The sequence below is a fragment of the Oncorhynchus gorbuscha genome, linkage group LG26 (genome assembly GCF_021184085.1).
Source record: "Oncorhynchus gorbuscha isolate QuinsamMale2020 ecotype Even-year linkage group LG26, OgorEven_v1.0, whole genome shotgun sequence".
Classification (NCBI taxonomy): domain Eukaryota; kingdom Metazoa; phylum Chordata; class Actinopteri; order Salmoniformes; family Salmonidae; genus Oncorhynchus; species Oncorhynchus gorbuscha.
Window position 1 is genome coordinate 13,327,137 of NC_060198.1, and position 27,925 is coordinate 13,355,061.

A 27,925-nucleotide genomic window follows, 5' to 3' on the forward strand; every position below is an offset into this window, starting at 1 on the left:
CTCTCCAGGGCCACCTTCCAGCAAATGGAACCTTGCCTCGGACAGTGCTCTGCTTGGCTAGTGAGCCATCCAAAAACAGCCACCTCGTGCTACTTATTGAGACAGAAGGCATTCCTGGGGCTTGTGTTGCCCCAGTGGCAATGAAACATCCCGTTACCACAGAGAACAAAATACCTAAATCTGCTTGTCTAAGTTTTCAATTAAGTGCCTCTGCTGTGGAAATCTCTAGCAACTGATCCAGAGACAGCCCATTTACAGAAGCCTTGGGTACTATACTATCATAATGTGTAAAGGGCATCTGCGTTAAAACAGTAACTATGCCCTGCCCAAGCCTGTGGCCGAAACAGCATGGTTTCATCCCCAAAGGGGGGAGAAGGGTTGGGACAGGAACATTGTGTGACTGCATTTCAATTGTCTACTTTTAGTTACTAAACAACTCTGTTATAATGCATGTTTGAGTCAGACTGCAAGTCAAAAAGGTATCGGACCTGCGTAGATTGTCATCTAATTAATAGATCATGAGGTGTAAACTGCCATTTCATTCCTGTGACCATTTTGATGGCATTCCCATATAGATGGCTCTCAACACACAGTACCCCATCTTATACAACACCCTGGATTCCTCCCATTCTCAGAGGGAGTCTTAAGGCCCACCAAAATGACAGATGCCCTCGCGGGGGAGGGAGGGGAGCAGCGGGAGGGTTTGGAGAGGGTGCTGGCTAAATTCCTGGTACTGTACATACACAGAAGGGAGGAGAGTAAAGGAGGAGATGGGCAGACAAAGACAAACTGCTTAAAAACAGGACCAGGGCACCGTCTCCAGATAGAGAAAAGGAGAGAATACGGACGCAGGGAATTAGAATCCCCCTCCGTCGCCATGGCACCCCCCTCGTGTGGCCAGCCAGATAATCAAGCTGTCAGGCAGGCGAGTGACTGGTTGGAATCTTTAAAGACCTGCGTCAACAAATGTCCCTTTTAGGCATTAATAACCAGGTCGGAAGTGTTTTTGAGCATTAATTTAAAAACATCTGACAATTTAACACCATACATGGGCTAAAAACAGAACACATAAAAACATACAAAAACAGAACATGTCATTGTCACTACACACACTGGCCTAGTGTCCCTTGGGGATGATGTTTCTATGACCCCAAGCTGGTGTAGCTTCTCTATCTTCAAGCCAAAGTTTTCATGCCATTTGCAAGCATGTTTCTCTGACTCGTCGCTGGCCAATCCAAAATGGTTTAAGTTTAAAGAATTGACCCTCGGAAAGGTTGTGCCTTGGCTTCTCAGACACATCTTCTATGAAGACTTGCTATAGTGTCCATTAGGCTCTTTCAGAATATCTGGCCCTTTTTACAGAATGTGTCTGGATTTCCCGTCTGTTACAGTGGAGACGTCATCTTGATGAAGGAAGCGGCTAACAGGTTTGCGCGTTAGTCTTCTCTGGTTGTTATTGGGTAATGTTCTCGGATGACCTCTTTGTAGTTCTCTTCTGGACCTCTCTGCCTTCCATGTTGACAATTACCTGCTTCCTCTTGACCCTCATCTCAGGTCTTTTCAGTCTTTTCTTTAGGTTGATCATCTCTTTGGTTCGCTTCTCTTCTGTGAAGCGCAACTTTGACCTCAATTGTGATAGTGTGTTATTCTGTTCCTCTTTTTTGGGTGATTCCTTTGGGGTAGATGTCTTCATTGGTCCTGGTGTCTGTAGAGACGTCGCTATTCTTTTAGGAGTCGAGTTGATGGCAGGGACATTTACCTGTTGAGGTGAGAATGTCTGTTTTCTTGGGGATTATGAGGATTCTGTGTTATGCACTATAGCCCGTTACCATATATGTGATTGAATATTATCTGTTGTTGGCTTGTGAGGATGTATGTATGTGTTATAGCTGACTTGAAACATTGTTAACAGTTTCAGGGCCATGGGCCTTTCTCATGATGGAAAAATACAGAATAACATGAAGACAGGAACTGTGCAATGAGTTGGGGGGGGGGGGGCTAATAAAAAATACTAATAAAAAATACATAGCATACAATTGGTGACTCAATGTCATATTTATCCTAATATCAGATTCGAATTGACCCGACCCTAACGGGAGGTTCTCTTGAAGATTTTGAAAAGTTAAGTTTGCTTCTTGAACATGTTGAAGTGTATCATCTTCCTCATTTGGTGTTATGTCCAATATAGCTTTCAGCAGTTTTTCGTCTGTAAAATGGTTCTTTTCATGTTGCTTCTTTGTCAGATCTGATTTTACAATTTTGCTTTCGTTTTTGATATCTGGAAATGGAAAGGAAGCATGACATGAAATGAGCACGTCTCAAAACATGGGGAAAATCCCTACAGTTATGGACACGTCATTCTGTAGTAGAGACTGAATGGCTTACTGACTGTGTGTGTGTGCGCTATAGAAGGGACTGAATGGCTTACTGACTGTGTGTGTGTGCGCTATAGAAGGGACTGAATGGCTTACTGACTGTGTGTGTGTGCGCTATAGAAGGGACTGAATGGCTTACTGATTGTGTGTGTGCTATAGAAGGGACTGAATGGCTTACTGATTGTGTGTGTGCTATAGAAGGGACTGAATGGCTTACTGACTGTGTGTGTGCGCTATAGAAGGGACTGAATGGCTTACTGATTGTGTGTGTGCTATAGAAGGGACTGAATGGCTTACTGACTGTGTGTGTGTGCGCTATAGAAGGGACTGAATGGCTTACTGATTGTGTGTGTGCTATAGAAGGGACTGAATGGCTTACTGACTGTGTGTGTGTGCGCTATAGAAGGGACTGAATGGCTTACTGACTGTGTGTGTGCTATAGAAGGGACTGAATGGCTTACTGACTGTGTGTGTGTGCGCTATAGAAGGGACTGAATGGCTTACTGATTGTGTGTGCTATAGAAGGGACTGAATGGCTTACTGACTGTGTGTGTGCGCTATAGAAGGGACTGAATGGCTTACTGATTGTGTGTGCTATAGAAGGGACTGAATGGCTTACTGACTGTGTGTGTGTGCGCTATAGAAGGGACTGAATGGCTTACTGATTGTGTGTGCTATAGAAGGGACTGAATGGCTTACTGACTGTGTGTGTGGTGGATGTGTGCATGCGCATGTGTAGACTTCCTAACACTGTAGGGTATTGATTTCCTATAGACACACAGATATATTAAATATATATATGCTAATTACACTTGTTGTAACCTCTCCAACACCTAACCACTCTCTTTCCTTCGGTCCTCCTCCAGCAGTTCTGGGTTGATGTAAACTTTGTCAGCCTTCGCTAAAGCTTTCTTTTGGTCACTTGCTGACTGTCATTATGGCCAAACAGTTATATTTTTATTTCATCAGACCAGAGAACATTTCCCAAAAAGTACGATCTTTGTCCCCAAACTGTAGCCTGGCTTTTTTTAATGGCAGTTTTGGAGAAGTGGCTTCTTCCTTGCTGAGCAGCCTTTCAGGTTATGTTGATATAGGACTCGTTTTACTGTGGATATAGATACTTTTGTACCGGTTTCCTCCAGCATCTTCACAAGGTTCTTTGCTGTTGTTCTGGGATTGATTTGCACTTCCCGCACCAAAGTACATTAATCTGTAGGAGACAGAGTGTGTCTCCTTCCTGAGCGGTATGACGGCTGCGTGGTCCCATGGTGTTTATACTTGCATACTATTGTTTGTACAGATGAACGTGGTACCTTCAGGCGTTTGGAAATTGCTCCCAAGGATGAACCAGACTTGTGGAGGTCTAAACGTTTTTTCTGTAGTCTTGGCTGATTTCTTTTCATTTTCCCATGATGTCAAGCAATGAGGCACTGAGTTTGAAGGTAGGCCTTGAAATACATCCACAGGTACACCTCCAATTGACTCAAATGATGTCAATTAGCCCATCAGAAGCTTCTAAAGCCATGACATAATTTTCTGGAATTTTCCAAGCTGTTTAAAGGCACAGTCAACTTAGTGCATGTAAACTTCAGACCCACTGGAGTTGTGATACAAGTGAATTATAAGTTAAATAAATCTGTCGGTCTGCTACTACCAGCAGTACTACACCTGCACCTGTCCACGACACAAGTTGTTCTGCTTCCATAGAGACACATACCAGCTCTACTGGTAGTACTGCTACTACCAGCAGTATTACACCTGCACCTGTCCACGACACAAGTTGTTCTGCTTCCATAGAGACACATACCAGCTCTACTGGTAGTACTGCTACTACCAGCAGTATTACAGCTGCACCTGTCGACGACACAAGTTGTTCTGCTTCAATAGAGACACATACCAGCTCTACTGGTAGTACTGCTACTACCAGCAGTATTACAGCTGCACCTGTCGACGACACAAGTTGTTCTGCTTCCATAGAGACACATACCAGCTCTACTGGTAGTACTGCTACTACCAGCAGTATTACAGCTGCACCTGTCGACGACACAAGTTGTTCTGCTTCCATAGACACATACCAGCTCTACTGGTAGTACTGCTACTACCAGCAGTATTACAGCTGCACCTGTCCACAACAAGTTGTTCTGCTTCCACGAGCACATCCAAAGCTAGCATCAGTAATTCAACATGTGTTGTTAGCCCAACTAGCATGGACACTGACAGTTGTGAATCTGATGCAGCTGAAGAGCTACTGCCTCCTTACCCGGGAAAACACTGACATACATTGATTTGGTGGTTCACTTAAAGTTACGTAAGATGGCACTAATAATAATAATTTCACTCTTTATTTAGCCCTGTTCCTATGAGCCATTTGTCACTTCCCACAAGCAGAGTTGACAAAAAACCCACTCATTTGTATGTTTAATAAATGTATTGTATAGTGTGTGGCAGGCTTACAATGGTGGCAAAACAACATTTGAGAGTGCGCTGACCCTGGTGCTAGAGGGGGGTACGCAGCTGGAGGCTGAATGTTTGAAGGGGTACAGGACTATAAAAAGTTTGGGAACCACTGCATTAGGGGATTGGTGGACTCATTCACCTGGGGTACATTCAGTAGGGAAAACCGTAGCAAAACATTTTGCAACAGAAAGAAAAGGAGCGTTTGTTACTGGACAAGCTCAGGTAGAACATTCCCCAGCAGTGTGTGTGCCAGGCAAGACCAGATGTTAAAACAGCTCTGCGACGCCTCAAGGTACCAGCACATCTGCTAACTTAGTCGACAACCGCACTTTTCCCTTTAATCCAATACCATAACTCACCTTGCCAGTCGCCACACTACCCCAATCCCCTTGCTTTTGCCAACTGTAGCCAATCACCATCTTCGGAGGCTCCCATCCAACCCCCCCCCTTTAAGATTTAGATGCACTATTGTAAAGTGACTGTTCCACTGGATGTCATAACTGGATGTGAATGCACCAATTTGTAAGTCGCTCTGGATAAGAGCGTCTGCTAAATGACTTAAATGTAATGTAATGTAAATGTTGCGACCAGTTCATCTCTAAAATATTGATTTTCTGCTTCTTATCCAGTACAATTTATTTCACCCCTTAGGGCAATTAATGTGAATAGTTTAAGGAAACCCTATTTCTCTGACAATGTGTAACTATGGCAACGTATTATAGGCCATTCTTTCATCTCGTTTTGTATTATGGGCCGTCTGACGTTGTGTTTTTTTGTGCAAGTGGTGAAACGGAACAGTCACGTTACATTTATTCATTTTATATATGAGCCCCGTGCCGCCTGCCCTGCTCATAGACTCATGACTAATGGAAGAGAGCAGCAGTCACAGCTATGGCTGGGAGAGGCCTGTTCACCAGCCCTGGCTCACCCAGGGAGGCAGGAACAGGGCCCAGCATGGATGGAGAGAGTCTGGCTGCCACCACAACCTGCTTCTCCTGTGGTCAAACACAAGCAGCATGCTCTCACACACAACCTGCTTCTCCTGTCGCCAAACACAAGCAGCATGCTCTCACACACAACCTGCTTCTCCTGTCGCCAAACACAAGCAGCATGCTCTCACACACAACCTGCTTCTCCTGTCGCCAAACACAAGCAGCATGCTCTCACACACAACCTGCTTCTCCTGTCGCCAAACACAAGCAGCATCCTCTCACACACAACCTGCTTCTCCTGTCGCCAAACACAAGCAGCATGCTCTCACACACAACCTGCTTCTCCTGTCGCCAAACACAAGCAGCATGCTCTCACACACAACCTGCTTCTCCTGTCGCCAAACACAAGCATCATGCTCTCACACACAACCTGCTTCTCCTGTCGCCAAACACAAGCAGCATGCTCTCACACAACCTGCTTCTCCTGTCGCCAAACACAAGCAGCATGCTCTCACACACAACCTGCTTCTCCTGTCGCCAAACACAAGCAGCATGCTCACACACACAACCTGCTTCTCCTGTCGTCAAACACAAGCAGCATGCTCACACACACAACCTGCTTCTCCTGTCGTGAAACACAAGCAGCATGCTCACACACAACCTGCTTCTCCTGTCGTCAATCACAAGCAGCATGTTCTCACACAACCTGCTTCTCCTGTCGCCAAACACAAGCAGCATGCTCACACAACCTGCTTCTCCTGTCGTGAAACACAAGCAGCATGCTCACACAACCTGCTTCTCCTGTCGTCAAACACAAGCAGCATGCTCTCACACAACCTGCTTCTCCTGTCGTGAAACACAAGCAGCATGCTCACACAACCTGCTTCTCCTGTCGTCAAACACAAGCAGCATGCTCTCACACAACCTGCTTCTCCTGTCGTCAAACACAAGCAGCATGCTCACACACCACCTGCTTCTCCTGTGGTCAAACACACTGATCCTATTGTCTAACACACACTGTTCACACAGTGATCTGCCGTTTCTCCATGTCGTTAAAACAATTCCATCAAATCACACCCCCCCCCACCCCACATGCCTGACAAGTCATCACACACAGAAAAAAAAGCCTGATGTCACAACATTCCAAAACAAGTGTCATTCCCTCTGGGAAAGTCTTGTAACCACAATCCTGCAGCTGAAACCATCCCATATCTGCATAATTCAAAGGATAAGGACACTGGGATACACGGGACACTGGGATACACGGGACACTGGGACACGGGACACTGGGATACACGGGACACTGGGATACACGGGACACTGGGATACACTGGGATAAGGACACTGGGATACTACACTGGGACACACGGGACACTGGGACACTGGGATAAACGGGACACTGGGATACACACGGGACACTGGGATACACAGGACACTGGGATACTACATGGGACACTGGGATAAGGACACTGGGATACTACATGGGACACTGGGATACTACATGGGACACTGGGATAAGGACACTTGGATACTACATGGGACACTGGGATAAGGACACTTGGATACTACATGGGACACTGGGATAAGAACACTGGGATACTACATGGGACACTGGGATAAGGACACTGGGATAAGGACACTGGGATACTACATGGGACACTGGGATAAGGACACTGGGATACATGCATTAATAAGACATGCTGCGATTAAGTGCCAACCCGAGGCCAAACTAGAGCTCTACTCCACGAGTTTAAATGGTGCCAGTTTCAAGTCCAACACATACACCTGTTAAAACACCAGCAGAAATTAACTCGTACTTGTCCTTAGTCCAACGAAAGAGGGGGTGGTAAAGCGGTGTGTTCCCAGATTCAACTGGTTTCAGTCAGTTCAACATTGCGTCTCATGTAATAAAAGCAGAGAATTAGGGAGGAAGTGGGAGAAGAGCAATCTAATTGAAACTAAGAGCTGAACAGTATGTCCTGTGGAGAACTAAGTGTGGAGTAATCGCGTAAATGGTCAGACGCTCGATTAAATTCTGTGTCCATACACATTAGAAGATAGACCATGGCTCATGGTCTAACAAAGTGCTCCACCCATTCTCTTTGCAAGTCTATGGGCCAAATGTCCCCTCCTGAAATTCAAAGAATGCAAACACCTAAGAAATCTTGATTTGGCCAAAGCACTGGAACAAACGCTGCTCTTTATCTCACACTCCGTTGTCTCATAACAGATCTACGGTACCAGTTATGTTTACATAGTCTGTCTACAAGAGATTAGGTGTGGAGCCATAATACTGTATAGTGGGTACATCTCAATAGTCTAAAATAACCTAATCTCTCCATCAAGAGATGAGGTTGCCACTTTGGACCATTACAATTATTGAGACACACCCGTAGAGTTGCTAGAACATCCCAGTGAGTGTGAGAGAGAGGCAAGAGCCCCAGTGAATAACACCTGCCCTGGGGGGGGGGGTAACCCATGTTATTCAGCAACACTGTGGTGCTGACTGGGGCAGTGTGAGATCGTGCTCTTCTGTCTCAGGTATATTTCTGTTTGTGTGACTCAGAGTAGACTAGGGGTGTGTCCCAAATGGCCCTGTATTCCCTATAGAGGGCACCACTTTTGACCAGGACCCATAATGCTCTGGTCAACAGCAGCGCAATATATAATGTCGGGTGCCATTTGAGACAGTGGGAAACCGAATCCAATAACAGACCGGCGGGACCCACAATGGCCATTTTTCATTTCAGCTTTTTCATTTCAGCTCCTCGCAAAACAAGTCGGTCACTGATCCGATTTATCGAGGGATGTCTTTTGTGCGAAGCGGCTCCTCAGATCTTGGGTGATTGTATTATGTATGCGATGGGAGAGGTTCTTTTTAAACTATAAACAGTGCCTGGGTTCCCCTCCCCCTCTTTTTGAGTTCATTCAAATGCGCACTTGCCGGTAAATCACTTTGCATGCCCGGTGGTGGTGATGGGACGGGATAGGCTGCCTTACCTGGTTGTCTTGGAAACCAGTGTCCTATCGGGCTTGGCCGCAGCTGAAGTGCTGGGAGGCTTGGGGGCAGCATGTCTGGAAGCTAGAGGAGAGGGAGAGTGAATGAGAAAGTGCATGAAGAGAGAGATGGGGGAGGTGGGATGAAGATGAGGGCCGGAAGTGAGGACTGGGATGAAGGATTGGTGTCGTAGGAGTTGAGTAGAGCAAATATGTCTGCAGGGTTTGTATGAGCTCTAAAAACACACAGGACGGGAACTAAAAGACTCAACATGGGACAAAGTAAAACAAAAGCTGTGTGTCTAACCAAAGCATGGTTAACAAGAAAATACTCGGCAGTATGTGTGTGTATAGTCTTTGGCTCCTCACCTGTGGTTTTGGGTCTGGCCCCAGCCCCATTAATGGGCCCAGCAGCTGGAGGTCTCCTCGTTGGAGTGCCAGGCCCCGTCGCCGCAGTCCATGTAGCGTTGGTTGGCCTGGTAGCAGAGGTGGAGCTGGGGACTCGGACAGCTACTTTAGTTTGGGTCCTGACAGTAGAGGCCACGGACCTCTTTGTGGCTGCAGCCAGTGCTCCAGCTATAGTGGTGGTTCTCTTTTTGTCCAACGCAGCTTTCTTGGCCAGGTCACTGGCCGAGGACTTTAATCCATTGGCCATGTGGCTTGGGGCTGTGCCCGGACGAGAGGTGCTGGGTCCTGATGCCGGACCCGTTGCGGTCTTGGTTCCAGCTGTGCCTGGCCGTGGTTTAGCCAAGCCCACTGTCTTAGCCTTGGGTTTGGGGTCAGCTGCTGCCTTGCCCTTGGCCCCATTGACCTCCTTGGATGCAGGGGGTGCTGTGGGGTTTTCAGGGGGCTGCTGCGCTGTTTTGGTCGTCTTCAGGCTGTAATGGAGAGGACGGGGAAGTGGAAGGAGCTGGCTGGGCGGGCATCTCGTCGGTGGCCATCCCCTGGGCCGAGGGCTCGGCTCCTACGGCTTCTGTGGGCTCCATGGCAACCCCATCCGGTTTCATCCCTTGTAGGCCCGGCAACGGTCTCACTCACCGGATCCAGCGGCTCACAAACACACTGAACCCGGAGTGGAGCCAACGTCCTCAACAACCTCAAGGATCTGGATGGGGAGAAGAGCGAATCATAAAATGTTGACGTTAAAATTGGTGTGAGAAAAAACAAGTTTATCATAGAACTGCAAATACCGGTAGCAGAAGTATATTATCAGAATAGCCACACATGAAATCATGCAGTTGTAGACTAGGATCATTTTAAAAACATTAAAACCAACGGAAATGCCATGAGGCACATGGTCTCGCCGAGGAATTTGAAACTATTGGAAAAACAGGAAGAGAGCAGCCAGGGAAGCCAACACGATGATTTGTTTCTAAATTGCACAATCACTCACACTGTCTGATAGCAATACAATGTGAGGATCACAGAAACTGAGAACAGACACATTTACAATCCATGATTAAAACCGGTATTGTCAGAGTACTACAAAAAGTTTGCCATGCAATAACAGAAAACAAAATGTCCTTCAGCATATAGAGAGAGTGTTGTGGATGGAGTGCTGAAAGACCACAAGGCCTTGCAATCTCCTTACAGTCCACAGGAGAGAGAGTCTGGAAAATCAGGACCACATGTCCCATTTGTTTGTGATTCTGTTGTTCGGTGCTGCCAGCCCAGATGCTGACCACGATGACAGCCAGCGATTATTTAGAAAAGTCATACGCTGGTTCTGGGAGGCCTCAAATGGACAATAGTGTGCAAGACAAATTGAAAGCGTGGATGGATGTTTTGGGGGGGAACTTTCTCATTTACTCCAATTTCCTTTCCTATCACAAGCCCTCCCACCCACTCCTGCAGCGCTCCCTGTCCAACTGCCCCTCTATCCCAGCACCAACCATTTTTATTTTATTTATTTATCAGTATCCCCCCCCTTCCCTCACTCCTGTATTTTTTCTTAGCCACTTGTTCCTCTTTCCGCTACTCTACCCCCTCGATACGCTATGGAATCTGTCCTCAGTCAACAGATGGTCCGGGCAGAAATCAGTGTTCTGAGCTCAACAAACAGGCTTGGCAAGAGAGGAGGAAGAGAGCGCAAGAGTGAGAGGGGGGGTGGGGGTGAAAGATGGAAGAGGAAGGAGCGCAAGGGAGGGAAAGGGAGAGAACTAAAGGACTGGGAGAGAACAGACCGAGAGAGACTAATGCACAAGCCATCTGACGGAGGTCGTCGTTAATAGTTTGACTGAAACTTCCACCAAGGCAACTTTCTATAGAGGGGCTATTTAGCGGGGCAGATGGAGAAACCGAAAGGCCAAGCAGAAACTCTATTCAGTTACTTATTAACGTTGACATACCATAGAGTGGAACACCTTGTCTACAATTCTCCACACAAACCTCAGTTTGCTACTTAAAAATGTTCAGACTAATTTCTTTCCATCAAGAAGACAGTTTGGCCTTGGCCCGTTAGTGAGCGACACGTGAGGCCTAACTGCACATTAGCCCAGTCAATTGGAAAGGCAAATTAACAAAAAAAGACCGCTTGTGGGGGGCCCGGTGGAACTCGTTGAGCCGGTTTGATAGCAGATGAACAATAGAACTAATACCAACACCCCTCCTCCCCCAAAACACATGCACCCCTCTCAAATTCCCCCAATCTCTCTCCCTCCAAACCAATGGGCTGACCCCCATTTCAACCAGAGAGGACAAACAAAAAGCCTTCGGTGCCGTCTTCCATGATTTCTTTTCCTCTCCTTCGGGCTCTGACTGCAGGCAGACAGGCTGTTTCCTCCACTCTGCTGTTACACATCTCCAGCACAGAGCGAGAGGGGCGCCAGGGAGGATAAAGGCAGCCAACGAGGAGAGGGGCCAAGCTTGCAGCCTGCACTCAACCGAGCAGGGCTACGCCAGAGCAGCTAGCTCTTCTTACACATCTCTACATTATTTCAACGCTATATAGATATTATAGCATACTTCACAAAAACATCTCCGGTCATTGAGTTGAAACAGAATTAGCCATCAATGACTTGGCCGAATCAAGTTTGGAATATTGCCCAGGAGTTATAGGCCAGTAGTCTCTCAATCGATCACCTAGTACATTATCAATCAATCTAAATTTGGAGAGGAACCATGGCTCAACTACATTGAACAAATTGGTCATCGTCTCTTCACAATATCACAAGGTCCACTCAATACGCAGTGTTCCAAACAACGTGGCATTTGGGTGGGCTCAGACACCCACGTAGCAACGTCATGATGCATTGGGGAGCCAGCGGGATGAGGGACACCTCAGACAGGGACGACCGCCGGCTAAGTAAATCCAGCGGGCAGCGCCAGTGGGCCAGGCAGGAGTCGGACTAACGCGACGTCGCTGTACCCGCGTTCGGTGGACAGCAGCAGGATAAAAGGGGGATGTTTTGGCCGTGGGCAGAATGGGAACTGGCCTGGCTTTTACTTGTGCCCATCTCTGGTCCGGCAAATGCCAGGGGCTGCTGACTTGACCACTAATGCCAGGGGCTTACCAAAGTGCAGCCTGTATTGCATTCCTTACCACGAACTGAGCCGACCTCTAGTGTTGTGGTAGGTGGCATCACTAATATTATATTATTATTATATTATATTATTATTATTAAAACCCTACACATGCATATCAAGGGCTTCGTTGAACTGTAGCAAGGCGATTAGTGAGGGCGTTGGAGACTCCTCCGCTTCAGAGCAGCTAGCTGCAGTTTGTCCTATTTGAAATCTATTGCTTGGCATCTTAAAACCACTCATCACCAAAATGTCCTCATTTACATTTACATTTAAGTCATTTGGCAGACGCTCTTATCCAGAGCGACTTACAAATTGGTGCATTCACCTTACATACATTTCTTGTTAACAAACTATAGTTTTGGCAAGTCGGATAGGACATCTACTTTGTGCATGACACAAATAATTTTTCCAATAATTGTTTACAGACAGATTATTTCACTTTAATTCACAGTATCACAATTCCAGTGGGTCAGAAGATTACATACACTAAGTTGACTGTGCCTTCAAACAGATGTCAAATTCTCTGGGAATTTCAGAGCAGCTTTCCATCCCTGGCTTCGCATAGATTTGCAGTTGGATTGATTAGAAAGGGGAACACCCCCCCCCCCTTCTACCCCCCAAAAATAGAATAAATTGCACAGCTGATAGATATGAAAGGCATCATGCATTTTTATGAAATAATGAGCCATTGTGCTCCCTTCCATTCATTTGCATAACAAATACCAGTAAAAGAGGGCTAATACCATATTCAGGACACAGCATGCTTGCTTTCCAGCTAGCGCTGCAGCTAATATCACAATTACCTCAATACCCTTGGCAACAATTACCATGTGTTGGAAGTATGCAAATTCATAAGCCGGTTGGAAATTGCTCCCGGGCCGCAGTCTGACAACACAGTGGCTGGCTATTAACCGACTAGCTCGTGTCCGTGAAAACAAACTCTGCAAGCTGTCCGTATCTCTCTCTGGGGGTGGGGGTTAACGCTGCCATCGTAAGCTTGTTGGGGTGGGCCGTCTGGACGGAAGAAACTCGTCGCCCCCCTCAGGCTCAGTCTCACCTTCGCATCCAACTCTCCCCTCGCAGTCTTTCTTGCAGTTTAACTACAGCGGTTTGTCTGCAATCATCCGACACAGTGCCAGCCATGTTTTAGCAGCGCAACAAAATGGGTCACTTATGATGTCCCTTTAATACAAACAGCAGGGGGTTTAGCTGTGTTGAGAGTGGGTTAGAAATGCAGTCTGACTACAGGGAGAACGAAAATAAAGAAAAAAAAGAGCAAGAAGGATAGGGGATGGAGTAGGGTGGTATTACTGATGACGGCGTAGTGTCATAACAGTCTTAACCACGGGTAAAAAATAATAATTAATAAATAGATTCTCCTCTCTGCTAGCTCACAGAGGGAGGTGAATGGGGAGAGTGTGGAGGGAAAATATGAGTGCTTCAATGGTAACCTCAAACCTTTATGGTGGAATTGAGGCCCAGTGTCATGTGTACATGTGCTAGAATGCCTGGGGAGGGCTTGGGCCAGGGCATCTGTCGGTGACCCGAGCCACCCCCATTCACATTCCAGCTCTGCCTGTCAGGCTCCTCAGGGAAGCAGCCTATAAACAGCTGTCAGAGGAAGGGTGTGTACGAATATATACACTGAAGAGTTAGTCCCATGTTTCATGAGCTGAAATAAAAGATTGCAGATGTTCCCCATATGCACTAAAAGTTCACAAATTTTAGGCACAAATTTGTTTACAATGTAGCATTTCTCCTCTGCCACGATAATCCAGCCACCTGACAGGTGTTGGCATATAAATAAGCTGATTCAACAGCAGGATCATTACACAGGTGCACCTTGTGCTGGGGACAATAAAAGGCCACTTAAAAGGCGCAGTTGGCTTACAAAACGCCACAGATGTCTCCAGTTGATAGGGAGTGTGCAATTGGCATGCTGAATGCAGGAATCTCCACCAGAGGTGGAGTTTGGGATGCTTTGGATCGACAGCGTGTATCAGATCCTGCCAATATCTAGCAACTTTGCACAGTCACTGAAGAGGTGTGGGACAACATTCCACAGGACACAATCAACAGCCTGATCAACTATGCGAAGGGGAGGTGTCGCGCGCTGCATGAGGCAAATGGTGGTCACACCAGATACCGACTGGTTCTGATTCACACCCCTACTTCCTTCTATTTAAAAAAGAAAAGGTATGTGTGGCCAACAGATTCATACCTGTATTCCCAGTCATGTGAAATCCATAGATTAGGGCCTAATTAATTACAATTTGACTGACTGGCTTATATAAACTGTAACTCAGTAAAAATCTTTAAAATTGTTGCGTTCATATTTTTGTTCAGAATCCACTGTGTGTAAGTGAGAGAGCAGGTCTACCACATCGTGCGTTCTTCTGATTCCACCGTGCTATTCTCAAGTACTTGCATCATCTTTGACTACAGGACTGTGGACAATAGACCTCCATTTTAGACTGCACTGCCAAAGCAAACCCTGTGTCTGTGACCAACCTTCCCTGACTGCCCCCTGTGCCTGACAGAGACAACCCAATTGAGCATTTAACAGTGGCTGCTAGCTAGACTAAACTGGGCCTGAGCGGTAGAGACTATGGTGTAACTGAGCTATATAGCGCCATTTGGGTGTTTGACAAAACAGGGGCCTCAGTCTCTAGCTATTCATTAAAGGACTGCTGTCTGAGTGAGGCCTTGCTATGTGGATGCCTCCGAAGTACTGGGGCTCTGGCCAGAGGAAACACAGGCCCCATTCACAGTGTGTGTGTGTGTGTGTATATAAAGGGTATGACAGGAAAGGAGGGTGGATAATGAGGGAGAGAGAGTGGAGAGGCTTTAGAAAGACAGGAGTTTACAAGGAGAAAAGAGTATTGGAGAAGGAGGGGTTTATTAGGGAAGGAAGGGGGTTTCCAACATGGAACTTCTTTATTGGACCAGTTCCCTGCAGACAGGAAACAGGTCATTCACTAGTCAACAACTGACCAAGTTCACTAGAAGTTACAACAACACATTTTGACCAAAGCAGATCCACACACACACGGGTTGTGTTCATTAGGGAACATCGTAGCAAAGCGCTTCGCGATGGAAAACGAAAACTAGCACTTCTGATTGGTCAAGTTCTCTCCCCTTTTCAGTCCATTTTCTTCCATTGAGTACCTAATGAATACAACCCAAGGCAGTCATTAACCTACCAACTGCATGAGATAGGAAGTATTTAGGAGGCTGTGCTATCCACTAAGGGGGGTTGTTGAGCAGGGAAAGCCCGAACCCCCCCCATCTAGACTGCCAGCCTGTCCAAAGAGGGAGCCAATAAATTTAGTAAGAGGAGAAAGTTGAATGAACTCTTAGGATTGGTGGTAGAAGAGCGGAGGATGGGGTGAAGCATGTGTGGGGTGTGGAGAGCGAAAGAGCTTAAGACTGTTGCTGCGTCTGCCCATATAAAGGCAGTGTTGGAGAGTTCCGCTGCATCACCACAGAACACTCAGAAAACATGGCACGCAGAGAGATCCAATCTCCTGATGAAATCCACCAACACAAGACAGTCATTACTCACAGCATGATGACAGGAGAGGCTCTGCTGAGCATATGGGCCCAGCTCGGCTCTCAACCCAGTTGCGTGGCTGTCTCAGCCAGTCTCGACTAAATGAAAGACACTCCCTAACGCACTGCTGCTGTCGTAGACCTAGGAGTTGCATGCTCTCAGTTTTAGAAACTCAACAAAGGCAAGCCAGGCAGGTCGCTAGCGAGTCGGTACTCGACGTCCAGCCATGTCCGAGGATGTCGGGAGATGACGTGAAAAATCGACCACAAGGGGCAACAGTGAGCGATGTTACCTTCAAGGTGGCTTTGGTTGTGGACCGGGATGGGTGGAAGCATCTGCCTCTGGTTCTAAAAGGTTGCAAGTTCGAATCCAGCAATAGAAAGTGGTATTTGTCAAGCCCATCCTAAACCATTCGGAGTTAATGCCTAAGCTTAGCCCTAAACACTTAGATATTGGACATTTGAAACATGACTGAAGTTGTTGAGGCAAAGTGTACAATCAAGCCCCAATATTCTCCTATTCCATTAATTGGAGAGAGGTTACATTTCAAGCCAAGCCCAGCATGTTGGATATGCATTTAATACATTATATCTTGGGTGACAACATGTTTGAATGTGTATGGATTTAAAGGCCCAGTGTCGTCAAAAACATGATTTACCTGTGTTTTTATATATTTCCACACAGAGGTTGGAATAATACTGTGAAAATTATGATCATGCCCTTTTAGTGTCCCCCATCTTCCAGGCCGGCTCGGTCCTCCCCTCCCGCTCCGTGGCTTGACGACTCATTGCGAGCTCACAGAACAGGGCTCCGGGCAGCCGAGCGGAAATGGAGGAAAACTCGCCTCCCTGCGGACCTGGCATCCTTTCACTCCCTCCTCTCTACATTTTCCTCCTCTGTCTCTGCTGCTAAAGCCACTTTCTACTACCACTCTAAATTCCAAGCACCTGCCTCTAACCCTAGGAAGCTCTTTGCCACCTTCTCCTCCCTCCTGAATCCTCCTCCCCCCCTCCTCCCTCTCTGCAGATGACTTCGTCAACCATTTTGAAAAGAAGGTCGACGACATCCGATCCTCGTTTGCTAAGTCAAACGACACCGCTGGTTCTGCTCACACTGCCCTACCCTGTGCTCTGACCTCTTTCTCCCCTCTCTCTCCAGATGAAATCTCGCGTCTTGTGACGGCCGGCCGCCCAACAACCTGCCCGCTCGACCCTATCCCCTCCTCTCTTCTCCAGACCATTTCCGGAGACCTTCTCCCTTACCTCACCTTGCTCATCAACTTATCCCTGACCGCTGGCTACGTCCCTTCCGTCTTCAAGAGAGCGAGAGTTGCACCCCTTCTGAAAAAACCCACACTTGATCCCTCCGATGTCAACAACTACAGACCAGTATCCCTTCTTTCTTTTCTCTCCAAAACTCTTGAACGTGCCGTCCTTGGTCAGCTCTCCCGCTCTCTCTCTCAGAATGACCTTCTTGATCCAAATCAGTCAGGTTTCAAGACTAGTCATTCAACTGAGACTGCTCTTCTCTGTATCATGGAGGCGCTCCGCACCGCTAAAGCTAACTCTCTCTCCTCTGCTCTCATCCTTCTAGACCTATCGGCTGCCTTCGATACTGTGAACCATCAGATCCTCCTCTCCACCCTCTCCGAGTTGGGCATCTCCGGCGCGGCCCACGCTTGGATTGCGTCCTACCTGACAGGTCGCTCCTACCAGGTGGCGTGGCGAGAATCTGTCTCCTCACCACGCGCTCTCACCACTGGTGTCCCCCAGGGCTCTGTTCTAGGCCCTCTCCTATTCTCGCTATACACCAAGTCACTTGGCTCTGTCATAACCTCACATGGTCTCTCCCATCATTGCTATGCAGACGACACACAATTAATCTTCTCCTTTCCCCCTTCTGATGACCAGGTGGCGAATCGCATTTCTGCATGTCTGGCAGACATATCAGTGTGGATGACAGATCACCACCTCAAGCTGAACTTCGGCAAGACGGAGCTGCTCTTCCTCCCGGGGAAGGACTGCCCGTTCCATGATCTCGCCATCACGGTTGACAACTCCATTGTGTCCTCCTCCCAGAGCGCTAAGAACCTTGGCGTGATCCTGGACAACACCCTGTCGTTCTCAACTAACATCAAGGCGGTGGCCCGTTCCTGTAGGTTCATGCTTTACAACATCCGCAGAGTACGACCCTGCCTCACACAGGAAGCGGCGCAGGTCCTAATCCAGGCACTTGTCATCTCCCGTCTGGATTACTGCAACTCGCTGTTGGCTGGGCTCCCTGCCTGTGCCATTAAACCCCTACAACTCATCCAGAACGCCGCAGCCCGTCTAGTGTTCAACCTTCCCAAGTTCTCTCACGTCACCCCGCTCCTCCGCTCTCTCCACTGGCTTCCAGTTGAAGCTCGCATCCGCTACAAGACCATGGTGCTTGCCTACGGAGCTGTGAGGGGAACGGCACCTCAGTACCTCCAGGCTCTGATCAGGCCCTACACCCAAATAAGGGCACTGCGTTCATCCACCTCTGGCCTGCTCGCCTCCCTACCACTGAGGAAGTACAGTTCCCGCTCAGCCCAGTCAAAACTGTTCGCTGCTCTGGCCCCCCAATGGTGGAACAAACTCCCTCACGACGCCAGGACAGCGGAGTCAATCACCACCTTCCGGAGACACCTGAAACCCCACCTCTTTAAGGAATACCTAGGATAGGATAAGTATTCCCTCTCACCCCCCCCCTTTAAGATTTAGATGCACTATTGTAAAGTGGCTGTTCCACTGGATGTCATAAGGTGAATGCACCAATTTGTAAGTCGCTCTGGATAAGAGCGTCTGCTAAATGACTTAAATGTAATGTAAATGTAGTGTAAGAGCTGCTTGAAAAGACTGCCTGAAATGTCAGCCTGTTGTGGGATGGAGTTTGGGCCTGCCTGGTAACATCAGAAAAGTAGTTAATAGACCAATAGCTCTTTGCTAAGAAGCCATCGGTTTAAAAAAATAAAAATTAAAGAAGTTTTTTGGAAAACTTAATTGTTACCCAGAAATGATTTGATATGGAGATGTTTTTTTTTTTAAATGGCTGCATTGGACCTTAAATAGGCCTAAATTACATTGGGCATACTTGTGCAAAGTGCAGCATGAGATTATGATAAGATACTATACATAGGCTGCAGCGGGCGAGTGGTTGTACGAGGCTCTATATAGGCGAGTTGGCAGGGTATAAGAAGGGTAGTGGCAAGGCGTGTGAGTGAGTGATGTCCTCGGCAGACCCAACTGGGGGGGGGGGGGGGGGGGCTGTTCACGTCACAACACTAACCAAAACTGCTGCATTCTTACACACACACGCACTGCACAAGAGGCAGGAAACCACACACACACAAAAAAACAAAAAACACAGCTCTACTCCAAAGAATTCAGTCTGGGACACCGTGAGGGAGGGAGAGGCGCTAGCATTCCTTCACAGTTCCTGCTGGCGTCTGATAACAACAAAAGAGGACGTGGTTGCCGATCAGACTTTCCCAGGGTCTTTAGTCTGCTGCACTCAAAGAGCCAGAGCTTCTGCATACGTGTACATTCTCTACTTTAGGTGCAGAGAACCAGGCTGCTCTGTGGAATGGCACTCGTTTAATGAAGTCAGATCCAAGCTGACTCCGTGTCTGCAAGATTACAAGGAACACAGTATTCTACAGAACAGAATATAATAGCATAAAACCACAGTAAGACAAAAACACCACACCGTAACTCATCAGGTTTTACCAGTGAAACATACATGTGGCATCATTCTATAGTAACCATTTGATCTCAAATCAGCATTCGGATTTTCTTCAGTTATACAGGTGTGGTTTTGAAGTAGCCTACAGTGTCGTTTAGAATGATGGAGCCAACTAATTTTAGAGCCGATTGTGTTCAACTGTAGCACAGCCTACCTGTGTATTTCGCCTAGAGGCGCGCGCTGTTGACTAACTTTATACCACTATGCCATTATAGCCGGTTATGTTACGTAGACCGTGCAGACGTGGATCCAACTTCATTTAAAACGAGCACCATGAGCATTTCCCCAATGACTGCATGCGTCGCCTGAGTAACCGGTTCCCCGCGCGTAGGGTAACAAAAACAGGCCATGGTGGACGACACACTACCGTGGGCTCTCCCCGGGGAGCCATGCACCGCTGCCTTCCCAAGCTCGCCCTATGGTGACAGGCGTTTCACAGCGACCTGAGGGTGAGGGCAGGGTGCCGATCTCCTATGAGGCAACTCAACAGGAGCAACGCTCCCATAGAGGATAGCTTGCTGACCTTTACCCTTCCGTTTAACCGGAACCACTGGCACAATGGACTCAAGAGTGGAATGGAATTACTCAGTGGGACTACGAGCTCATGCCGACCTGAAAAGCCACCGCTAACTAAAGCCCATGGAATCTCATCTGGCAGTACACTGAAGAGGTGGCACTCATTTCAGTTCGAGACAGAATTGAAGCATAAAACCGATAATGTCAACGACAAATAAATATCAAAAATGACCTAGAAAATCCCTCCATGGCTAATCAAAAACAAACACACAGGATCCCCTACCCAAGCCAGCCAGCATTAAATGTCTTAGGGCACAATCAAAAACAACACGGGACCCCCTACTAGAGCCCTGCACGGGCATGAATTTTAAGCCCGAACCCTAACCATGCCCGAGACGGTCAGGCCCGATTGCTTGTGTCAAATTTAAGGCCCGGACCCAAATGACTTCCTCCATTAGTAAACCCTTTAGTTGCTACTCTCCATCCGTCACAAGCTCCCTGCACGCCGAGTCAGTGAGCAACCATAGCAAGGGCTCCACTTGGGCTGCTCTGCTCAACGAGCCATGTCAGCTGTAAACTCAGACAAAACGCAAGGAACGTCGTTATGATCCTAGTCAGATACGACTGTACCGCGCAGGCAGAGCACAAGCAAATGGCTCCGCCTCAAAAATGTTTAGTGGTCAATTTAGTGATGCCCCAAGCCCTGTCCGTATCCCTTCTTATTGATGAATAAACAGGCCCTAACCCGATGTATAATGTCTGGGCCCGTTGGGCAGCGGAGCTCTACCCCACAGAGCGCCCTTTTCCTGCAGCGCCCCACCAGTCACTGGGTGTCCCCTGCACTGTGGTTGGATGGTGGGAACTTCTGGAAGCCCCGCCCCATGTCTAGTGGGGAGGCTGGGGAGACACCAGGCCACAAAGCCCCTTTGCCAACTTGGGTAGACCACAGATATATATATACGGAGAATACAAAAAGATGCTTCTAAGCTATTCGATGGATCAGTAGTGGACTGATCGCCTAGTCTTGGACTCTGTGCATGCTCCTGCTCCAGTCCAGCTCCTGTGAATAAACCCTATCCTGGTCTTAATGAAAGACCAGAGTTAGTCGATTGCTCGGCTGAAGTACGTGTCCTGCACTGGAACAAAATCCTGCAAGCGCTGCAGCCCGCCAGGATTAGAGCCGCTGTCCCTGACATATAGGCGGGACATTAAAGCATTGGCTTAGCCATGCTAAACAATTCATGAGCTGGACTGTGTACTTAAAACACATGTTAAGGTTAATTAAATCCATAAGGGGGGGGGTGGAGAATGTGCTAACTGATGTTAAAGCACTCAATAACGGGATGAGGAGGGTAAGGCTGTGGCGAGTCACGCTACAGGCTAAGTGGATAGTTAGTGTAGCCAATTAGCCGTGGGGGAATGAGATGCGGATGGGCTAACCTAACAAGTTAGTGTTAAGGGAAATCACAAGACAATGGGGTTAACCTAGTCATTTAGCCTGGGGGGAATCAGGAGGGAATGGACTTGCGGCTAGCCTAGCCACTAGCTTACGTTCCTGCAGGCAGTCAAAACAATCTGGATAAAACTGGACCAGGTTCAAAGCAGCACTGAGCCGGGTTTGGTCTGGGGCATGAATAGGGCAGAATGTTCCCGCAGGGTGGGAGATGGCAGAGGGGAGGTGTGTGTGCTGGTTGTCAGTGGGTAATCGGAGGATTAAAAGGTAACAGACAGGTCCCATTGTCTGCCCCTGTGCCCCCTTTGGCCTGGGGCATAGAGGGGCGTATGGATTAGCTCAGCCGAAGCAGGGGGACAGGGGTAGCAGCTGGCACGCTTGCTTTTGGCCAAAATCCCACGAGAACAACCAGACCTGGGACACCAGGGCTCTAAATGCATAATTCCTTGATTCCTCGCATCTTCTCAAAAACCCATTGGAGAAGGTCTGAGGGGTTTGCGAAGGAGGCAAGGGGATCGGTTGCGGAGAAAAATCACGGAAACACTAATTGAGAAGATGCCATGACAGACCAGGGACACCAGGATTTTGGAGGGATGGAGAGGCTGACAGTGGGATGGCTACAGGGCTGCTTCTCTCTGGGGATCAGGAAGAAAGTCAATAGTGGAAAGCAGCTGTGCTCAGTGTTGCTGCTGCCTCAGGGCCAGATCAGTTACCAGGGCTATGAGCAGCCAGGGTGAGCGCAGGCCAGATGGACTGATCCCATCGCGCCTGCCTGGCTGCCATGCACTTGGGCACACACACGCACCACGGCTCTATTACTGAACACACAAGACCTGGGTTACTCATGGGACGTGAGGCAGACCAGAGGAAAACAGGATGTGTGTAACCAGCCACGATGCACACAGCAAGGGCCGTCAGATACACACCCCTCAAACCTCGGGGTCAACACCTAACCACCAATCAAACCTTGTCCCAAAGCACACCATTAAAACAAACCAGATATGGCTAAACGTATATCGGTGCGGGATGCAGCGTCAATAGATTTGAATGAATCCTCGTAGGAAAAATATGAAATAAGTAGACTTAAAATTGTTCCTTGAGCATCTCAAGGTCAGACCAGAACACAGGATCTGACCAAATCCAATTCCTGAATGTGTTGAACACTTTGGATCATAGCAGAGCACAGAGCCACACGTCACAATGCCAGGCAGCCAGAGTCTAAAAGCAGTGCGTGTCCATTGCATCGTGGCTAATAAAGAGAACGCTGAATCCCAAGGCACAGACCACCACAGTGGCAAGTGCTACAGCAGCACAACCAACCACAGCCTTCCATGGGACAGCCGGCAGCAGCCCTTCCAGACTGGAGAGCGTGTCCGAGTCCCAAATAGCACCCTTCTCCCTATATGTGGGACGGACTTACTGAGACACCATAGAAATCAGTGAGAGAACGCATGATGAAACCTACTGTAATTGTAATCACAGGATGTCTGACGTTCATAATGCTGCAAATTTGAGGGATTTTATGGCCGCTGATAGGGTAGATAATAGCTCGCGAGCAGGTGTGTTTAATTAGGTACCATTTCATCTGCTCACTACGCAGGGCAAAGACAATGGATTTGAGTCCAGTGACCTTGACATCCATTTAGGTATCATCTCAGCAGCTGTGGCATCGATGCGGTCTCATGGCCCCAACGACAACCAGAGCAAATAAAGGAGCATTATAGCAACCATTACAAGTGGAAAGCCATGAGTCAAGCAGCACACCTTTGTGACTCCCACACTCCCAAGACTATTATTTAAGGGAATTTGTTGAAGGCACCAAACAAAAATAACAGATACTGACCTGCGGAGTTTTACGGCTGTATCCAATTTAAAAATCATCCCTCCGGTCACGCGATCGGAAACAACGCAATGCCAACCACCTGGATTTCTGTGAGAGTCTTACCGAAAATAGACAACTGCAGCTGCCCCATGGGGCGCCATGTTGACTAACAAGGGAGTGTACACTACAGGAGAGGAACCAATTGAAGTGCACTTACATTCCAAGACTAGCTGGGTGCCAATCATGTTACATGACTCTCGTCGAGAGAACATTAGTTCTACGAGAGTCAGAGGCTGATCTAAAGTCTGTTTTCTTTCAATAAATACAGCGATAAGGATGATTTTAGGGTTGGTAATACTGATCCTAAACCTGCACTTAGGGTAGTCTCGTCAACCCGACCATAGGCAAAAGAAGTGACTAGGGTATCTTTTGGCATAGACAAACTGTGTCACTGCCTACACCACTACTTTATTGGCTGAATAAAATACTGGCTAGGAAGATCGAGATCACGCAGGTTACTTTTAATGAGTGCATTTCGCAAGTGGCTAGTTGGCGTCAACTACCTGCAAAGCCACTGCAAAGATTTTCCCTGCAAACATTGTTTTTTTTAATTGCAACGTTCTGTTATGTCCACCCCTCGATTTGTTGGGAGTGTCCCCTGAATCCCCTCACCCCTATTGAGGTAGTGTGACGTAGTTCCTCTACGCCAAAAGAGCCCATAATTGAAACCAGACTCTAGTCACTGACTGCCAACTTCTAGTCAATTTGGATCTGACACTGCAGAGGTTTAGCAGGAGGACAGAGGAAGTGGTATTACCTTAAACAGGGGTGTCAAAGTCATTTTCCCCCAGGGGCCGCATTTGGTCTTCAACAAGGTCCGGCAGGCCGCACTGAATTTGTTATTTCAAAATATTGTCCTCCATCTTACATTTCTGGAATTTTCAATGCACCCTGACATGTAGGTGAGTATTAATGAGATGGACACATTCAAGAAACTGTTTGTATGTAGGTCCATTATAATTGACAGTTGATTTGGTTTTCGTCATTTCAAAGTATATATATATTTACTTAAAAACACCCGTGGGCCAGATTGGAGCCCCCCCCCACCCCGGACTGTATATGTTTGACACCTCTGGTATTGTGAACATGCCAGGAGCTCAGGCCATAGGCATCAGTGAGAGAGATGGTTTCACACTCCTGCAGTGATAATTCACACTCAGAGAGGGTTGCCTGAGAGGTCACTGCTGAGAGGGGACACATTCCCCACTCTGGGTGGGCGAGAGGGTGTCACTGTCAAACCCCTGCAGCAACGTAACCTCTCAGTCAACGTGACACCCTGAAATGGATAATACACCCCTATAACAAAACCCAAAAACAAGACCACATTCACCACATTAGCACAGATGTCTTGAAAAGGAAGTCACATCTCCTTTAAAAGATCAAATGACAATTTAACATTTAATTAACAGTTTTTGATTGAATTTTTTTTTTGATTGAAAGAAAGCACTTGATCACTGATAAAAAGGCATGTTATGCTATACAGAACAATTGATGACAACAGCAGATATGACCGGACTGATGCTGTTTGATAGACTTCTGAAATCTGATGAACTTCTGTTGACACCCAATCCGTGACATTGAGATGGGGCAGGTGGGATAGCATTGGCTGGCCTGTGCCCCATTACAGATTATGTAACATGTATTTGGAGCCAAAACCCAGATGACAGGATCACTGGGATCTGACATTGCCATCTGATGCTTCTGAACTCTCCCTCTAGCGCTGCCCAGTCTCAGGCAGTATAATCTAGCAGACATCTCCAGACCTGGAGGCGCGCGCGAGCCAGACCGACATTCCCGTTCACACTGACGTGCTGCTGGTTTAAAAAGTAACTCAAAAAGCTTCTTGTGATAGAGAAGCATATAGGCCTGCCAGCCCATCACAATTTCCCTATCAACTGTGCTCACATTAGAATTTCAGATGGATGTTAACGGTTTGTATAATGGGAGATTGATTCAGCAATGTAACCAACAATTACATTCTTTAGACTAATGTTCTTTCATAGCGCCACATGTAAAAGATGCACTTTTGATTGGGCCAGCAATCGATAACGGGATCGCGTTCACACCTGCTCTCCATTCGAAAACGCAGTTGCATCGCGGAGTTTACTGGCGAGCCACAGAGAACTCAGCAAAGCCCAAATCTCAGGACACAATCACGAACGGTAAATTAACCCCGGTTTTGCAGTAGCCATTTGGGGCCCTCTCATTCTCAGAACAATGGTAGGGGTACGTTTGGTGCCGAGGTTAGTCAATAAATCGATTAAATGAACGTACAACTTAGGCTACGCATACAGTTGGGTGTCCAGTCACCTCATGGGCCTTGACACGACTTTTTTAGGGAAAGAAAAGCACCACGTCCTTGTTGAAACCACCGCCCAAAACAAGTTCATCGACGTTGTAGACGTCACATCAAAATCCAGTTTGAAAACATGGGCTTTCAACAACGAACGTTTGATAGGTGTCATTTCGTGAGCTTTGTTTAGATTACATCTTTTAACGCGAAAGCAGCATGAATTAGCAGAACATAAAAGGCACCGAAATGGCAACAATGTATCCAAGAAATTGCTTATTGCGAGACGTTTGCTGGCTCGAACTACATCGTATCAATACCCACTCACCGTAAGAATGTCGAGGTACGCTTCGCAGCGTTTCCCCCCCACAAATTCTCAGGTACCGTTGTAGGCGACTCCTTTTTTTGAAGGCTACTTCCTCGCTGGCTGAACAAAAACAGACCAAATATATCGGTGCGGAGGTTATAAACGTAGAGGACAAACAATCAAACGTGCAACTGGCTCCCTTCACTGGCAAGCTTCGCACTGACGCTGTAGTTTCAATTGACTTGTTCAAACGGCGTGCATCCCTCTTTAGTATCTTTAGAATCGAATGAGTGGCGTTACCACATAGTCGAGCGAGGGTGAAATTGCAGAAGCACCCCCTCCCCCCCAAAAAAATCGATTTATCCAGCTAGGAACCAATGAAGAACCATGGCCTGAGGTTTATTTAAAAAACTATGGATGATGTCATATGCTAAACCACTGCCCCTCTTTTTATTTTCTGTTTGCGAGAGTGCCTGGCCCCCATCCTCGCCCATTCTCTCTCCGTATGAAGTTCCAAAATCCAGCTGCATGGCTAATATTTAAACTACTGCAGACCTACACTGGATGCCTGCAAGGTCAAACGAATAGGCTAGGCTACATAAGTATGTATACATAGAGTCTGTAAAGGTTTCAGTTTCCGTCGGTTAAAAAAAATCGATTTGAATGCAATTGATAGTTTCTTGATATCAATGAAGAATAGGCACATTTATTCAACTGAGAAAGGCATCGTTCACAATCCTGGTCTGGTTATGTCTTATTTATTAGCATAATGTCATTGTCCAATGAAAACCTTGTAACTCAGTTTTTGCAAAGCAGTGACTCAATGTGCTCTGAACATTTCATAACTCTAGGGCCAACAACATTTACCCCAAATAGCTTCGGAAATTTCATAATTGTATGTTCGTTAATGGGGAAATATGGTTATTGTATCCATTTCCTGAAAAGTTTATGTTCTGGAGATTAAGTTATCAGACAGCGACAATAAGGGGCATTTGTTGATGGTGCTTATGAAGACATACAGCCTCAGCTACTTTGCTGCACGGCACTGACTGCCCACAATGGGAGTGGCAGCTTGCTTCTGTTCCCTCAGTTGCAGCTGCTGGCTTTACAATAGGAATCAATGAAAAGACGGGGAACATACAAAGACTATGAAATGGACAGAAAGAGACTGAATCGGGCCAAGCAATCTGACATCAACTAGTTTGTTATACAGCAAGACGACAAAGAACAACAAATGAATGAGGAGTCTTTGGGCAAAGAAAAGTCCCAACTCACAGTGCCAGGAGAGGAGAGGGTTAGACTGGAAACAGACATGATGCATTCACTCTGGACGAGTGATGTGAAATATGTAGACATTGGGATCCTCACCATTCAAACTGCCTTTCTTACAATGTGTGTGTGTGTGTTTACTGCACCTCATTATAGTGTGTGTGGAAGCGGGTGACTCATACAGTTCGTCTGACCCCTCTGTCTGTCTCAGCTATTCACAGGGCTCTGGCAATTGTTACATCTGCAGCCTGTCAGCCTTTACTATCGTCGAGGGCTAATTGCAGAGACTGGGGAACCAAGAGCCTCTCCCTGACCCCATAGCTTTTATAGTGTGTGTGTGTGTATTCGGCCACAAACTAAGATCCTCAATTGGGTTGTTAGTAAAACCACAAAATCCAGTTAATTCCTGTTTCTGCCCACCCATCTCAATGCTCTGTAATGTTGTCCTATAAGGGTGTGGCTCAGTATTGGTCTCTATGGGAAAGCCTGTGGCAATGGAACAGGGATTGTTAAACCAAAGTGGTTTCTTTCATCATTGACCTGCTGGCCCACAGTCTTCCAGTGAGGTCTTGATGTTTCACCCATCTGCCAAAACAAAACCAAT

At 47.2% G+C, this 27,925-nt stretch overlaps 1 protein-coding gene across 1 annotated transcript in view; it reads right to left on the reverse strand.

The window, feature by feature from the left end:
• The window catches only part of LOC124015642 (transcriptional regulatory protein AlgP-like), a 34,482-nt gene extending 7,969 nt beyond the window's left edge, over window positions 1–26,513 (reverse strand). Inside the window, exons 1-3 of the mRNA XM_046331010.1 lie at window positions 26,074–26,513; window positions 9,131–9,866; window positions 8,765–8,846 (exon numbers count right to left, since the gene is read on the reverse strand). Of these exons, the coding sequence (XP_046186966.1) occupies window positions 8,765–8,846; window positions 9,131–9,416 (368 nt within the window). The 5' untranslated portion in view covers window positions 9,417–9,866; window positions 26,074–26,513. The remainder of the gene's footprint in view (window positions 1–8,764; window positions 8,847–9,130; window positions 9,867–26,073) is intronic.
• Between the last annotated feature and the right edge of the window lie 1,412 nt (window positions 26,514–27,925).